The sequence below is a fragment of the Sander lucioperca genome, chromosome 3 (genome assembly GCF_008315115.2).
Source record: "Sander lucioperca isolate FBNREF2018 chromosome 3, SLUC_FBN_1.2, whole genome shotgun sequence".
Taxonomy (NCBI): domain Eukaryota; kingdom Metazoa; phylum Chordata; class Actinopteri; order Perciformes; family Percidae; genus Sander; species Sander lucioperca.
The window spans coordinates 38,639,435-38,655,509 of record NC_050175.1 but is presented as its reverse complement, the minus strand read 5'-3'; the positions used below and the strand labels follow the sequence as shown (position 1 = coordinate 38,655,509).

Below are 16,075 nucleotides of genomic sequence, written 5' to 3'. Positions count from 1 at the left end.
AGGTATTGAAAAAGCTTGCTGCCAAGAAACAGGAACAGTAGTTTTCAATTAGGGATGTTACGATTACCGGTGTAACTGTAAACCACGATAAAAATGTTGCCGATAACAATTACCATTTTCATTTAAAATATAATGATTATATATAATGATTATCACGGTGGATTACCACCGTGTTTAATCCTTCCCAGCTCCGAGTCTCCTAAAGTTGCTGCGCAGGCGCACTGCGTAGCCTCCAACGTGCGTTTCTTGAAGTTGGAATCATGGCGGAAGGAGGAGATGACAGCGCTCAGGACATTTATCAGCCCTCTAAGAGGACTAAGTCTGAAGCATGGGCATATTTTGGTTATTATAAGAATGCCGAAGGACAGTTGATTGAAGATAGTTATCCTGTCAGCAGAATGTGCAGGAAAAAAGTTGCTGCTAAAGGCGGCAATACATCAAATCTCCTGACTCATCTCCATGACCATCACCCTCAACTTTATAGCCAATAGAAGGTAAGTTAATGTTAAAACTCAAATGCATGGTGTGGGGACTTTGGGTTGAGGGAGAATGCAATGATCCGTATGTCTAACTTATTAATAACTTGTCAATAATGTAAACAGAAGCCTTACCAGAAGCAGTATCTACCTAAAATGCACATTTTCGTTCAGTGGAGTGTGGAGCTAATCGGAACACTTTTTCTTAACCTTAGCCTCAGAGCTAGATGATGCCCATTTGAGTTGCGTTCATCAATCAGTAGTTTACTACAGTATTTCATTGCATGCATTGCTTGATTTCTATAAGAATGCATAATTTATATTTGTCTGAAGTTCAGTAAATCTTGTTGCCGCGTCATGGTAGGTGCGCCGTATATTTTCCTGCTTTTTTGTCCTTTGCCAATCACATCTATGGCAATGGTGAATGGAAATTAAGGAACTTCTGACAGCTGAAAATAGTGATTGATGGTTACAGCTTGGAAAAATAAAACCTAAGCAAAATAATTTGTAAAACTTTGTAAACTGAATACCCAATACTTGTATTTTAATTGATTGATAAAGGTGACTTTAAGCATTTTGGGTTTTTATTTCAATTTTTTTTTTTTAATTGATCTTTTTACATTAATCATTATCATTATCAATTCGCTCATCATTATTACTTTACTCTTTATAAACTTGTAAAAAAGGAAAAAAAAAACAACATTTGTAGTCAACAACAAACGTCAACGTCCTTGTAGCTTGATTAACTCGTCTGACTAACAACCTAAGTCAGAAGTTTAACATGTTTAACAGTATTCCCCACTGTTGGCTGGTTGAGACCACATTTAAAGCTATAGTGCGTAGTTTCTGTCTCCCCCATGAGGAATTCTAAGAAATGACAACAACACTGTCGGCGCGCCCACATGAAACAAGCTTTCTGTGAGCGCACTTCCTCCCCCTCCTCCACACAGTTGCTAGTCGCCAAGGAGGACACGGAGGATTAAAAAAACATGAAGGACTCTTCAGAAGAGGTCATTATTTTCACTCGAGTTTCTGCGTGCAAAAGTCGCAGACACCACAATCTTCTGAACATAGTCATACTGAGAAATACAGAGTTGTTGGAGCTGATAGTCTTAATTAGCTTTGTAGCAACTCATTTGGCAATGGCTTGAATGTAACGGACGTTCATTAATATCAAAGAGCTTTAAAACTAAATAATTTGTAGAAAAAAACTTTATACTTAATATTAGTAAACTTACTTACAAATTTAAATTTGAAAAAAGTGACTTCAAGCATTTCATTTTTTATTATATTTATTTATTTATTTCATTAAGAAAAATACTCACATGATCTTTCTACATGAATCATCATCATCATCATCATCATCACTTTACTCTATATAAACTTGGAAAAAAAAAATAAACATTTGCAGTCAACAAAACTCAAACAAAAACAGTAAAGAAATCGTCGACATATGAAATATTCCAGCTTTTAAACTTTCTTGTAGATTGAATAACTCATATAATATAATAATAGCATTAATCATTGACAACAACATGCATACATTTAAACTGATGCAGATTTCTCTACTCTCCAAGAACACATTAATTACTTTTTTGAAGATTTCATCTAGCAAGACTTTTGAGAAATAAAATATTGTAAATTGTGGAGTAATAAGTAGTAATAACAAAAGTAAGTAGTAATACTAATAATAGTAAGTAAAACATAATTTCATTACATGCCATTTGTACAACATAGGCTTATAAGATTATTTCCATGAACACAAGTCAATACGTTAGTTTATGAAACATATTTTAAAGGAATAAAACAAGAAACAAATTGTAAATATTTGAAAATAAAAAACAAAGCAAGTCAGCATCAAAAGTCAACTGTGTCAATATTTCTTATTCTCAAATTCCAATTTTATCAAATACACATCAAAATATAAACATGGTATACCTATTACTAGAAGTAAAGAAATAAGAAATATTTAAGCATAGTGATGACATGTTAGAAAACATCTGTTACATGGCCTTTGTAGTTTATCATCATCATCATCATCATCATCATCAGCATCTTTAGCACTAGTCGTTACAGCTGTAATCATCAAAACATGTTTAAAAAAAAAAAAAAAAAAGAATAATCTATTTCCAGCCTTTTGTTACTTGTTAAACACATCATCATCATCATCATCATCATCATCATCATCATCATCATCATCATCAACATATTTCAACTAATGTTGATTTTTGTTACCTCCAAGCACATATCAGTTACTTTTCAGATTAAATTAAGCAAGAATGATGAGAAATAAAACTATACAAATGTAAATAGTGGAGTAGGTAATAATAGGTACAATTAATAAAAGTAAGTTAACTCAAAGTCACAATGAATAAACCATGCTGACATATCTATAACAAAACTTATAAATCCTCATTATCACTGACATCATCATTATTGTGCACCCCAGTTATATTGTGCATTTAAAAATATGAAGAAAAAGAAAAAAACAGTAGTAGCCAAAAACAAAAACTGACAAAAAGTATTGACATGATGTCCTTCTCCAGGTGATCTCTGAAGTACATTTTCAGCATCATAATTGTCAACACCAGTTATTATAAACATAAACATACAGCATCTTGAAAATAGGTTAAAAAAAATATTTCTAATGGTCACAACCAAAAAAATTAAAACAAAACATATCTTCTTTTAAATGATCTTTGTCAACATCATTATTGTGCACACCATTTTATGTGCTTGAGGGCCTGCAGAAGATTGATAAAAGAACATTTGTAATCTTTAAAAAATAAAAACAATTAAGTAATAAATATAAAGTATAGAATATATTTAAAAGTCTAACATAACTATTTACAGGATTTCATTTTATGCAACTTGTTTAAATCATCTATTGCAATTCTAAACTAAAAAATAAAACAAAATCTTATAGTCTGTTATAGTTAAATTATTTCCTGCGCAGCTTCTAAAATATTTGAGATGTTTTCATTACATTAAATTAGGCTGATTACTTCTACATTTCTACGTCAAGATTATTTTGCAGGAAAGCTGATCATTTTCAAACAGATTAGAGATCTATAATATCTAGCAATAGATAAATCTGTCTTGACTGATTGTTCTGCTGAATGCGTCATGAGAACGTCTTCAGTTCCTGTTTCCTTTTGGTCTTCTCTGTACATTTGTATATGAAAAAATCTTCCATGTTTCAATGTTGTTTAGTTTTAAAGATATTCAGGATGGTATGTTGTATGTTGTTTATAATGAAGGCGTCTTTTAATCCCTTCAGTGCTTGTTCCTTTGTGATTCTCCTCCAGGCCTCTGGAACATCAGCTGGTTTGGCTTCATATTCTTGAGCAAATCTTTCATTGTATTGAACCAGGACATACTTCCAGTAGTCTGACGCCTCGATGGTGGAGTCAGGAGGAATGAGCCAGTCTGGATAGTAGTCCATGTAGTCCTTATAAGGATGCCACTCATATTTGGTTTCTGTGTTTCTGAATTTACATTTACTGTGCACATCTGTTGTACACAGTGTTTCAACCAGCTTCTTAGTGGCCACATCCCTGTATCTACCAAGACCTTGTGGCCGATGAACAGCTGCATGATGTTTCTCGTGTTCTTTGCCTCCAGCCTCACAAGGAACTTTACAAAATGGACATTGTTGTCCACAGCCAAACACCCGCTTGAAAAGCTCATCTTGTGGTTTGATTGGAAGTTTGTTCAGAGTCTCAGTGATGTCTTCAGAGTTTGAGAATTCCTCCTGCAGCTGTTCCTTTAATTCACCCAATGATTTACTGAGGCTCTCTGTAAATGGATGACATGTGCTTTGGATTTGAAACAAGGTGCTTTTTTCAGCCTCCTCTGAAATTGAGATGTCTTTGATCAAATATGTGCGCATGTTGTTGATGAGCTTTGTGATGCTTTCCTGGTTATCTGGAAGCTGAACACCATCCTCTCCTTTTGAGGCTCGTTCTGTTGCTTCTGTTATTTTGTTAACTATGACCTGCAGATTCTTACTCTTCAGTTTGCACGACGTTTTGTCTATTGACATGTTTCGCAGAATGTGTTGAAATATCCAATCTTTAACATATTTCTCATACGTACAAATGTACTTGACAAAACTCTCAAACTCTCCTTTTGCAGCAACTCTTCCTGAATGTTGTACTGGAAAAAGGAGCGTGAACTGTACTCTACTGAATGGCAACTTGTCAAAATCTCATCTACAATGTCTATTCCCAGAGATCTACTGATGTACTCTTCAACAGCAGGTTTGATACAAAGTCTGACAAAATCATTTGCTTTGCGTTGGCAATCATCTCTCTGTTTGTATAAATCGATAAAATGTGACAAGTACTGAGGCTTGTACTTCTCCAGCTGAAGTTTTGGATCCCTATCTGACAAGAATTTTCTGTGCATGTGAAGGAACTCTCTTGAGGCAATGCCACACATGTAAAGTTTCAGGTCAAACCCAAACTGGGGCTTGCAGTGTTTGCTCCATTGTTTCAGAGATTCATCCACTTTTTCCAGAAGCTCCCTTGTAAAAGAATCATTGTAATCTCTTTCTGTTTTTGCAGTATCATGGACAAACCGTGTGCAAGACTCAATAACACTGTCTGCAAAGCTCTGAAACTCTCTTTTTGTGTCGTTATTTTTCATCAGGTTTGTTTTCAAGTGTTTCTTTTTTACCTTAAATGGATCCTTCACAATGTCTTTTAGGTCTCCAATGTTCTGTAGTTCCTCATTGACATTATGATTTAAGAATTGTTTTCTCAACTGTTTGAAGATGCTTGCTGGTATGTTTTGTTCTTTCAGGCCGGACACATTTACAGTGGCTTTAACCCACATCTTTTCAAACTCATCTTCCAGTTCTTTGTCAGTCAGTTTTTGATGTTTGCAGTCACTCAAGAGGTTCATAACTTGTTCTTCAATCATTCCTCTGTTGTTTCTTTGAATATCCTGAGCCGTTTTTAAAGTGCCCATATTATAAAAAAAATCACTTTTTCTGGGATTTGGGGTGTTCTTTTGTGTCTCTGGTGCTTCCACACGCATACAAAAAACAATGAAAAAAATCCATCCATGCTGTTTAGAGTGAGATACGGTTTCTGAATGTGTCCTGCCTTCAGTCTCTGGGTGAGCTGTTCAAAATCGGCACGGCTTGTGACGTCACAAGCCGAAACGAGCAGGCTAACCGCAACCATTAGCTCATAGCTAGGGTTAGCGTTAGCATGCTAACGCTAATGCTAACGCTAGCATGCTAACGGTAGCATGCTACCTCGTTCTCAATAGCAAAGCACTGCTACAACTAGGCCTGCAGCGACGCGTCGATGACGTCGACGCATCGACGTCAAAATTACGTAGACGTCATATTTTTGCGTCGACGCTTCGCCACACACATGTGGGAGACCAAAACATTGCAGGAAACAGTAACCTCCTCACAGAATTCCCAACAAAGCCCCGCAAAAAGCCCCATGAAAAGAAAAAGTCCTAAAAAAACAGCTCGCCCTTAATCATCGAGGGTATGGGAATACTTGAAATATAGTCCCAAGTACTAACGTTAGCTTAATTAATTTCATGTTTGTGTAGTGTGTTGTGTAGCCTGCGCACTTAGGTGGTGCTAGCTAACTATCTTAGCTCTCCGTGCAGTTTGTTCGTGCTAGGTTAGTAGCTAACGTTAACGTTAGCTAGCTACTGGCGCCTAGACAGCTGTGTTTAGCTAACGTTAGTTATCATCTAATGTTGGCTTGAATGGTAGCTAGCTTACGGCTGCAGAACACAGCTACCTATAGTAGCTAACGTTAGCTAACGTGAACGTTAGCTACTAACCTAGCACGAACAAACTGCACAGAGAGCTAAGATGCGTTGGTTAGCCTAGCACCACCAAAGTGCACAGCTGCATTAGCATGTAAACCTACACAATAGCAGTTAAGAGAGTGAGTTTGATTATGCATCAGGTTTTATGTTGGGACCGTTATGTTGTGTTAAACAATCCAAGGAATGTCTGTACTGTGCACTGCACAGTGTTTTTCTTTTTTGCACTACAACTTGATTTTTTTGAACAAGAGAGTTATGTTGGTACTGTAAAAGAGTAAACAGGCTGGCCTTTCATTTTGTATAACAGTAAAATAATTATTTTATTTTGTGTAAAGCAGAAGATTTTTTGCTGTGCAAAATTGTTTAATAAAATATATTATTAAGAATTTTTTGGTATTTATTTGAGATACATTATGGTTTTTATTAATCGAGCAAGAGAAAAATAATCGTTATATTAATCGTCCAATTAGTTGTTAGATTAGTCGACTAATCGATAAAATAATCGCCCGATTAATCGTTTAATAAATAATCGTTTACCCCCAGCTCTAGCTACAACACACACAAGTTCACCATAATCTACAAAAGAAAACTACTTCCATGTGCGCCCTCATTTAGAAGTCTCCCAGCTAATCCTGCCTTGTAACTGACCAAAGTTGTAGAAACAGCCTTTCTTTTACTGTCTATGGAGCTAGCTAGCTGACATGATCTACATCTGAGCTACTGGGCATGTGCAGTGCAATCAAAGATAGTACAGAAGAAGAAGAAGAAGAAAAGAGGTCTCACTCTGTAGCTAAAACAGAGACCAGCTGAAAAGAGGATCTGCAGCAGTGAGAGAGAGCGGTGCAGTACAACAACAATATGGTGTTTTTTGAAAATTAAACCATGTAAACCTATTCTGGTACAACCTTAAAATACAATTATGAACCTGAAAATGAGCATAATATGGCTGCTTTAAACTTTTTCTTAGCTCGAGTGCACAATCCAATTTATTGTCAACTGACCGTCGGATTTCATTTGCAAGACTACTGATACTGTTGAAAAATTCAGTTTTGAATTCCTCTATCAGATTCACATGTCTGTCTTTCCTTTTGTAGTATTCCTGCAGTTTCTGATTCATTATTCTGTCTTCGACTGCTATTTTTTCTGCCACCTTGATTTTCTTTGATTGGACTAATTCATTCAAATGACTGAGATCAGATTTGTTGTCACCATATGAGATATCCCACTCTGCTGATGTCTGCCAGGAGAGAATCTCTTTTCTAAACTCCCATTCCCATTGATTGAACTCTTTGCAGACATTGTCGTATGCATGAGCCGCAATAGTGTTTCTGAAACTGAAGATGAAGTTCTCATATTTGACTGCTTTCCAGAGACTTCTCATCCATTCTAGAAACTCTGGGATTTGTGACACCTCATAGTGTTTGTCTCCTTTCCCTGTCTCTTTAAACCTGCTACAGCTACACTGTAACCTGTGTTTACTGGTGCCATTGGTGGGGTCCCATGCCAGAGTCCTGGGATGTTCCAGTTGTTTTTTTCCATGTCATAGTCCAGCACATCTGTGAAAGCTTTTATAGCGGGCTGCTTTTCCATTTCGGCTGCAATTTGAGTCATTTCATTGAGCTGGTCCAAGAAATGTTTTCTATCGGCCTTGGTTTTTGCGTGAGCTGAGACTCCACCAACATTCTGGTGCACAAAATGACAAACTGGCTTTTTACCAATTTCCTTCATTCTCAAGAAAGCATGTGTTGCAATTTGCAGGATATCTTTCATTTCTGTTGAGTTCTCCATTGAGACATTGATAATGGTGACATCACTTAAGCCAATGACAAAGGTTGCCAGCTGGTTGTCATGCTCATAGCTGTCCTCTAGTTGTTCCAAATGAGGAGATTTAAGACCCTCTGTGTCAATGAGAAGTATAAAGTCACAGTTCAAGTCCCTTTGTATATCCTCACTTACTCTGAGGAAGAGCATATAAGCTCCTCTTGTGCATCTGCCACTACTGACAGGAAACTGCACACCAAACATGGTGTTGAGGAGTGTTGACTTCCCACTACTTTGAACACCCAACACCGTCAGTACCAACAGTCTGCTCTTCTCTCCAACCTTCTTGTGAAGCTCCATTAGCACATCTGTCACCCATCTCTCTGGGATGTTAGAAGCATCTCCATCTAAGAGCTCTAAAGGATATCCATCCAACAGCATTTCAGCAGCCAAACCAGGGAGACGAGATATTTCATCAGCAGTGTCTCGTGACTGCAAGGAAAACTCATAGATCAGCCCCATCTCTCTCATGTAATGCTCTAGTACTAAAGAGCTATCCAGCAAAGCCTGATCCAGCTCTGCAATCTCTTTCATGTTTTTCTCCTCTTTGTTGCTCTGCTCTGCCAACTTGTGACGCAGTAAAGGTAGTTGAATGGCAGTCTGCAAATGTGCATTAAGCTGAAGTTCTATCCACTTTAGGAAAAAATCTCTTTTGTCTTTGTCAGTTGTAGATAAGTGGTCAATAAAACTCTTCATAGCATGTGATAGTTTGTGTTTGCCAAGCTCCTTCTTAATCTGTTGTTTTTCTACATGTAGCTGAGATTTATATTCTTCCAGTTCTAGATCACCAGGTTCTTGTAACCTACATTCCTCCTTCTCTAACTGTGATAACCTTTTCTAGTTAACGCCTTGCAAAGGAATTTGTTGGTTCTTATAGTCTGGTATATGCTGCACTCTGATTCCTTTCACAATCTCCTGAGCTGCTTTCTTTTCGTCGTCACTTGTACGTTCATCCACTGACAGACCAAGTTCAACAGCTCTCTCAAGCATATTTTCAATTGTCATTGTGGTTGTTACATCTGTCAGGGATTTCTTGATTGCTGTACACAATTTATCTGAAAACTCTGCAACATTTACCTTTTGGTCTTTGATTTTCACACTGGTCTTTGGTAGGTCTAATTCTTTCTGTGTTTTTTCGACAGACACCATATCCTCTGTAACATTCCCCTCCTTGCGGTTAACAATGAAGAACAGTTTAGATTTGACATCTTGAAGAGAAGTCAGAATCTTGTGCTCCTCTTCTTCAACTTTGTCCAGGAATACAAAGGTAGCAGTGGACACTTGACAAAGAAAAGTGAACTGTGCAAGTGACTCACAAACGTCTCCTCTCAAATTAGCGAATGCAACTGGCTCTGGAAATATGTCAAGATTTTCAGTCCCACTGGGAAGGTACCAGCAAACCTCTACTAAACCATTGGCAATTATTCTTTCATGTGCTACACCTTCCATATCTCTGTGTATGAACATATTGTTGTTGTACTGACCATGGCTGAGAACATGATTCAAACACTGGGACTTGGATAAACTGCAATTTTTCAGCCTCACAAAGGAGTAGAATGGAATATCTGCTTGGATAATGTTGTCTTCAACAAACCCTCTTGATTCAGACAAATGATGTGGACGCCACTCTTTGACGATGTCTCTCAGAGCCCAAAGCATCAGGGTACTCTGATTGTTATTGCCATGGGGCAACAGCAGTGGGACAGAAAACTGGCACATTGACATCTTGAGGGCCAGTTCCTGTTGCAAGAAGCTGTCAGCACAAAGGAAGAGTGCTACTATGAGGTCGAGAGGGTTAATCGCATTATCCTCTGCAGGTTCATCTGCAGTGTAAAGGTCAAGAACATCATTTTTTTCCTCGAGATTGTTTGATAATTGTGTACAGCTCCTGCATTCAGTATTTATTTTAATTAGTTTTCTAAGAAAACACCATGGTATTTCCTCCACTGATTGAACAGTTTCATCCGTTATGCTGTTTTTTTTTTATCTCCAAGAGAGACCGAAGAGTGAGCTTGTTGGGATAGAATTTCTCCAGTCCAACTTTGGAGAGAAAGTTGAGTAGGACTGTCAAAGATAAAGAAGATCACTTTTAGAAATTGACAAGGTAGCCCTTATTGATTTGTGTGTGCTTGTGTGATTTAGAGAGATACATGCTGTTTCTTTAAAGTGCCCATATTATGAAAAAATCACTTTTTCTGGGATTTGGGGTGTTATTTTGTGTCTCTGGTGCTTCCACACGCATTCAAACTTGGAAAAAAACCATCCATGCTGTTTAGAGTGAGATACGGTTTCTGAGTGTGTCCTGCCTTCAGTCTCCGGGTGAGCTGGTCAAAATCTGCACGGCTTTATACGTCACTAGCCGAGACGAGCTGGCTAACCGCAACCTTTAGCATGCTACCTCGTTCACATGGCAAAGCACTGCTACAACACACACAAGTTCACCATAATCTACAAAAGAACTACTTCCATGTGCGCCCTCATTTAGAAGTCTCCCAGCTAATCCTGCCTTGTAACTGTCCGAAGTTGGAGAAACAGCCTTTCTTTTACTGTCTATGGAGCTAGCTGACATGAGCTATGATCTGAGCTACTGCGCATGTGCGAGTGCAAACAAAGATAGTACAGAAGAAAAGATGTCTCACTCTGTAGCTAAAACAGAGACCTGAACACAGGGTGAAAAGAGGAGCTGCAGCAATGTGCAGTACAACAAAAATATAGTGTTTTTTGAAAATTAAACCATGTAAACCTATTCTGGTACAATCTTAAAATAGAATTATGAACCTGAAAATGAGCATAATATGGAAGCTTTAAGAATAACAACTGGGAACAGTGACTTTGGAACTCCCTCTGAAACCACAAATCGTTAGCATTTCTTTTTCTGTCTACTGTTGTTACCTATTATTTTTAACAAGGATGCATGTTGAAGATGCCCTTTGGTGTTCTTTATGTAAACAAACAGTCATGTTTTTGTTAAATGTTACTCTCTGTAAGCATTTTGTGTGTATCCTTAAGGTCTGACACAGGTGTTGAAGGCATTTTCTTTCGTATAAAACATTAGCACAGTCAAAATGTATCAATATTTTAGAATGGCATTGTTTTACATCCATGACTGTTATTGCATTCTTCTTCTTTGCCTTTTCGTTGGTGCATTACTTTGTTTCTTGGTCCATTACTATATAAAGGTCTTTTTAGATGGTAAGCGACACTTCCTGCATATCTGCAAGTGAACACCAGACGCTCTATGCGTGGTAACCATGGTTTCTGTGCACTATCCCTAATCTCAGGTTGATTTATGAAGAACTGTGGAAATTTTAAACATAAAACTGTTATTGTTGATAGCTAAAGTTAGCTAAATTAACATAGCTTTAACTTTATACGCTAATTTAAGTTTAAACTATATGTAACGTAACCGGATACATACAGTCTTAAAATATATAGTCTAAGAAATTACAAAATAGCCTCCCTACCTGCCACTCCCCTCTCATTGAAAATGAATTACTACATGCGTCAATTGCTCCCCCTCTAAAAGATCATTAGTATTCTAAGTAGGAGTGTACCTGCAGGCTGTTGTCCTTCTGTGTTCTGTGTAGACATGGTCTGACTTTTCCCTTTACTCTCCTGTGTCTCTGCACCGAAGGATAACAATAAATATATTTTTTACTTTCACACAAAACATTTTAAGCTATTCTTTGTCATTTATTGCAGATCAGTTACAAACCTTAAATAATTGTGATGGAGGCTTATCTTAGATTTAGCTGTTCTTTAATGAATTACCGTCAGGTACTATACTACAACATACATGAACACAAGAATGTTTCCTGAATTAACGTATAACACAGTTTATGTGCAAGTGCATTAGAATATATATATTATATTATTATATATATTTTTCCTATTGTTCCTTCACTTGGATGTTTGGTCTTCACTGTGCAGGATGATGTGTGCAGAGTTTGACACTAAGAAGATGTTTTTACATCCATCTGCTGAAGGGGAAAGTTTCTCTCTGCTCACCTTAAAGGAGAACTCCGGCCGAGTTTTATCTGAATCTTGATCGCTAGATGTCGATAGGAAAAAAAAGACCAAAATGGGTTCTAGCAAACGGCAGCTGCTGCAGCTAATGGCCAGAGCTCCCAGTTAACTAAAATGCCAGTTGTGGGGGCATGTCCTAAAGAGTGCCTTTGTACCTCTAAACAGACACAAAATGCAATTAAAATTTCTGTGCTTCAAGTTGGCCTCATTAAAGTCTGGGCGGGCCCGCTGTTGTTTGTTTACTTTACTTTGGAAGTAAACTTTTTGCTGACACTACGCAAATTATATTTGTGTTTTTACTATGATACTGCAAGTGTGGGTACTCTACTCCCTCCACGACTGCCTCTGTCTCACTTAACAATGATGTCACTGTGACACTGAACCTGGGCTCCTCCTACTGTGAGTAAGAGATACAAACTCATAAGGAGTGGCTCTCAGTGCCACCCTGCTCTTTCTCCTAATCTCAGGCATTCCACTCTGCAAGTTGTGTGCACACGTTTGCATGAAGCGGTGTGTGCTGAGGGTTAACAACTCTGCTCCGCTGGTTTTTCTCAGTGTCATTTAATTACAGCAGCAAAGACAAACAAACACACAGAAAGTATTGAGCAGAAAGTATTTCGGATAAATGCCAGCCAGCAGCAGATGTCACCGTGCTTGGGTACTGGCTGGCAGCATGTCAGCTGCAACATGTGCATTCATTAAATTAACTGTATATTAAAGTTTTCACTCCTCATGACTGGCAGATCATTTGTTTAGCTCATATTCAACCTCCAGCTGAGAGCAGAATAAGATCCATTGGATACAGAGTTCAGGTCAATCTGGAACTAATGATCCTTTTTATTATGCATATTTGTTTTCTCAATTAGTCGTTTTCATCCATAAAATGTAAAAATAGTGAAATTGCATATCTTGATATTCAAATGTCTTCTTCTGTCTGAGCAACAATCCAGATATCCAGTGTAGTCTCTAGCTGAAGTAAACCAGCAAATATTCACTGTTGGGAAGCTGTTTTCTTTCTTTTTTTGAAACAACTTAAATTACAAATTTATTATCAAAATCATTGCTGATTAATATTCTGCCGACTCATTATGTCAGCTCTAGGCCAGCTGAAACCCATTTTCTGTAATACCGTTTACTGAGCGAACTTACAGCACTAATCTGTGGCATTCCCATGAATCACTTGTGTGAGGAAGACCTTACTTATAAGCTAACATCATTAAACATTTATAAGCAGTTTAGCTGTGGTCCAGCTGAATCTGGGCTTGCTTTAACCCTCATGTTGTCCTCGAGTCAAATTTGACCTTTTTATATATATCAGAATTGTGGGTTTCTTTTACCAAATTATCAAAAAATAATTTGGATGCATGCATGTACATTGTATGGAAGCCATACAACATTCTTCATAGGTAAAAGTAATGATTACTTCCATAGAAATTTTGGGCGTTTTATTCAATTTTATAGCATTTGAAAATTAAAAAAAAATGTAAATGGTCTCCTGACTAAAACTTTGACATGAACTGTGATTCACTCAACATCTTCTGATCTTAACTGTATACTTTTTTTAAACAAAGAAAATGATTTAATGTCATTTAAATTAGGATTATTGACCATGAATAAAAAAGTGTTGAAAAAAGTGACAAAAATGCTGGAAAAAGCAACAAAAAAAGTTAGTTTTCACTTTTGACCCGGAAGGACAACAAATCCATGGTCAATGGGAAGACAACACAAGAGTTAATATGTCCAACTTAGCATGCAGCCATGTTTTAAACTTCTTAGCCACAGTTAAGCTAATCAGATGCTATCACTTACAGCACAGCAAAAACTAATTGCTGAACTTCCAAGTTAATACTAAATAAAGATCCTCATATTGCTCTTCAGTCATGAATGATGATATTTCATCAAGGCTGCTCAAGTCTAAACCTTACAGACTTGGCCAGGTCTCCAACAGGAAAGAGATTTTCATGTCAAGGGACTTCCTGGTTAAATAAAACGTCTTGGCTTAACAATGCTGACTAGCTGGGTTCGTTGAATAGATGGAGTAATGTGTGTCTGTAATAGGAGAAGAGATTAGTACCAAAACAATGTTAAATAAGATTTGACTGGCAAAATCATAACTGGAATTGGTATAGTATTGTTAAAATATTCCTGTTTTGTTGTGTTATGCAAATTCAAAACTTCTGTGTGGCATAATTGTGCTTTATTACTCTTGCATTTCAGAGCCCTTTGTCTGGAAAGATTTTTGTGCATCTAACCTCTTCATTGTGGACTTGACTTGACTCTGTGGTCTTTGAGTGCCCCCTTGTGGCTGTTTTCCAGAATGGTAAGTGAGACTTTATGTCCCATACAGTGTTTATTACAGCCTATACACAGTTTCTTATCAACTCAGTTTTGTCAGTTTATGAGAACTAAAAGTTGTTTTTGCTTAAAACAAGTGAGCAAATCGGCCAGTGATAAATCAGGGAGTATTATTATTGTGATTGTGTAGTCTCTGATTTCTTTTGGCCTCAAGTGGCAGATGGCTGAATTTCCCAAAATTGTATTACTACTTCTTTCTTGCATTCACTTTTTGAGTTATTTTGATTGTCCAGAGTAACTGTAGACATTGTTTCTGGGAAGACAAGAGACATTTTTCAATGCAATTTTTGCACAAGGCACGGGTCAGGTATTGATAAACATAATGATCGCTTACCACTGTCAACGTTTTTTGTGCCTCTGATTCCTGTCTTCATGTCACTCCACAAGTAGTCCATTCATTTGTCACGATGGAACTTCATTCAAAGCAGAGCTCCACCAAAGAGCCTGCAATCGTTGCAGAAGGTTATCTGATGTGTTCTAAGAACTTTGGACGTGTGGGGCGAACTATTTCTTTCTTAGCTGGAGTCGACAACTGAACAAAATAAATGTAAAGAGAGACATCGTGGAGTTCCTGTTTTCGTTTTGACAAGTATAGAGGGTTTTCACTACGCGTCAGCAGACCCGAAGTCGCCATGTTGGAGGTACTCCGCATCACAACAAAGCACAGGCACTGAAGTAGATCCCGAACGACGTCAAGGAAAATGGTTAATTATTGCCGTGTTTTAGGTTGTACCAATAGGTCAGACCAAGAAAAACATTTGGAATATTATCGACTTCCAAAAGTTATTAAAAACCAGGGAGAGGAATGAGAAGTTATCAGAGGAAAGGAGGCGCTTGTGGTTGGCAAAGATCAACCAGGATCTACGAGGGAGAAATCTGTCTTGTTCGGTCTTTGAAATGAAAATAAACGATTGAGAGTCACTTGACTACACCTTGAGTATCGCAATGATATCATACAGTTAAGGTTAGGTTGATTAAAGACGTTATTGCATTACTTACTCAGGCCTTCACAACATAACGGTCGTTAATGACTTGGTACTGCGTCTCCCTCACCCATCCACACACCATCTGGTTATAGGCCTCCAAACTTTTGTAGGATTTAAGGTCTTCTGCTGTGTATGGGCTCGGTGAGAAAACCAGGTAGCTGACTGTATCGGGATATGCAACTGAAGGAAGAATCACCGGGTCGCCATGGATCCAAGAAGAGGGAGCCAACTCGTAGGGATCTGCACCACCAGTAAACTGTAATTTCTCAAAATATCACGCCTTTTTTGTGGTCTAAGTCCTTCCCTATATGCCTTTGCATCTTGGACACGTTTTGATGAGCTTTTCTGTTGTTTAGATATAAAGTATTAAAGCATCCAAAGTGCACAATACTCCATTACTCCATTCAGTTGTTTACACCGAGTGCCTCCAACATGGCCATCCAGGTTACCGCCCAGAATGTGACGTCGGTGAAAACCCTCTATAATAAATTCTGTAGTCTACCCCTTACATGACCTGACAAGTGACATTATTCTGAAACGCATAAGAATAACTCCCCCGACATGGTTAGAAAATACTGCCTCTAGAGCCAGCTGCACAACGAAAAA

At 37.7% G+C, this 16,075-nt stretch overlaps 3 protein-coding genes across 3 annotated transcripts; all 3 read right to left on the bottom strand.

Moving 5' to 3' along the window:
- Positions 1-3,570: 3,570 nt before the first annotated feature.
- On the bottom strand, positions 3,571-4,756 carry LOC116067249 (interferon-induced very large GTPase 1-like). The gene has a single exon (XM_031323620.2). It carries the CDS (start codon positions 4,519-4,521, stop codon positions 3,676-3,678), a length of 846 nt encoding a protein of 281 aa, XP_031179480.1. The 5' UTR covers positions 4,522-4,756; the 3' UTR covers positions 3,571-3,675.
- A 2,911-nt stretch (positions 4,757-7,667) lies between these two features.
- On the bottom strand, positions 7,668-8,816 carry LOC116067187 (interferon-induced very large GTPase 1-like). The gene has a single exon (XM_031323517.2). The coding sequence runs from the start codon at positions 8,796-8,798 to the stop codon at positions 7,668-7,670; it is 1,131 nt and encodes a 376-aa protein (XP_031179377.1). The 5' UTR covers positions 8,799-8,816.
- LOC118494748 (up-regulator of cell proliferation-like) lies at positions 7,819-9,938 on the bottom strand. The gene has a single exon (XM_035999725.1). The coding sequence runs from the start codon at positions 9,825-9,827 to the stop codon at positions 8,940-8,942; it is 888 nt and encodes a 295-aa protein (XP_035855618.1). The 5' UTR covers positions 9,828-9,938; the 3' UTR covers positions 7,819-8,939.
- Positions 9,939-16,075: the final 6,137 nt, after the last annotated feature.

Coding starts and splice junctions, on each gene's coding strand:
- LOC118494748 (XM_035999725.1), bottom strand. CDS start 9,827: ATGTCAATGTGCCAGTTTTCTGTCCCACTGCTGTTGCCCCATGGCAAT.
- LOC116067187 (XM_031323517.2), bottom strand. CDS start 8,798: ATGAAGAGTTTTATTGACCACTTATCTACAACTGACAAAGACAAAAGA.
- LOC116067249 (XM_031323620.2), bottom strand. CDS start 4,521: ATGTCAATAGACAAAACGTCGTGCAAACTGAAGAGTAAGAATCTGCAG.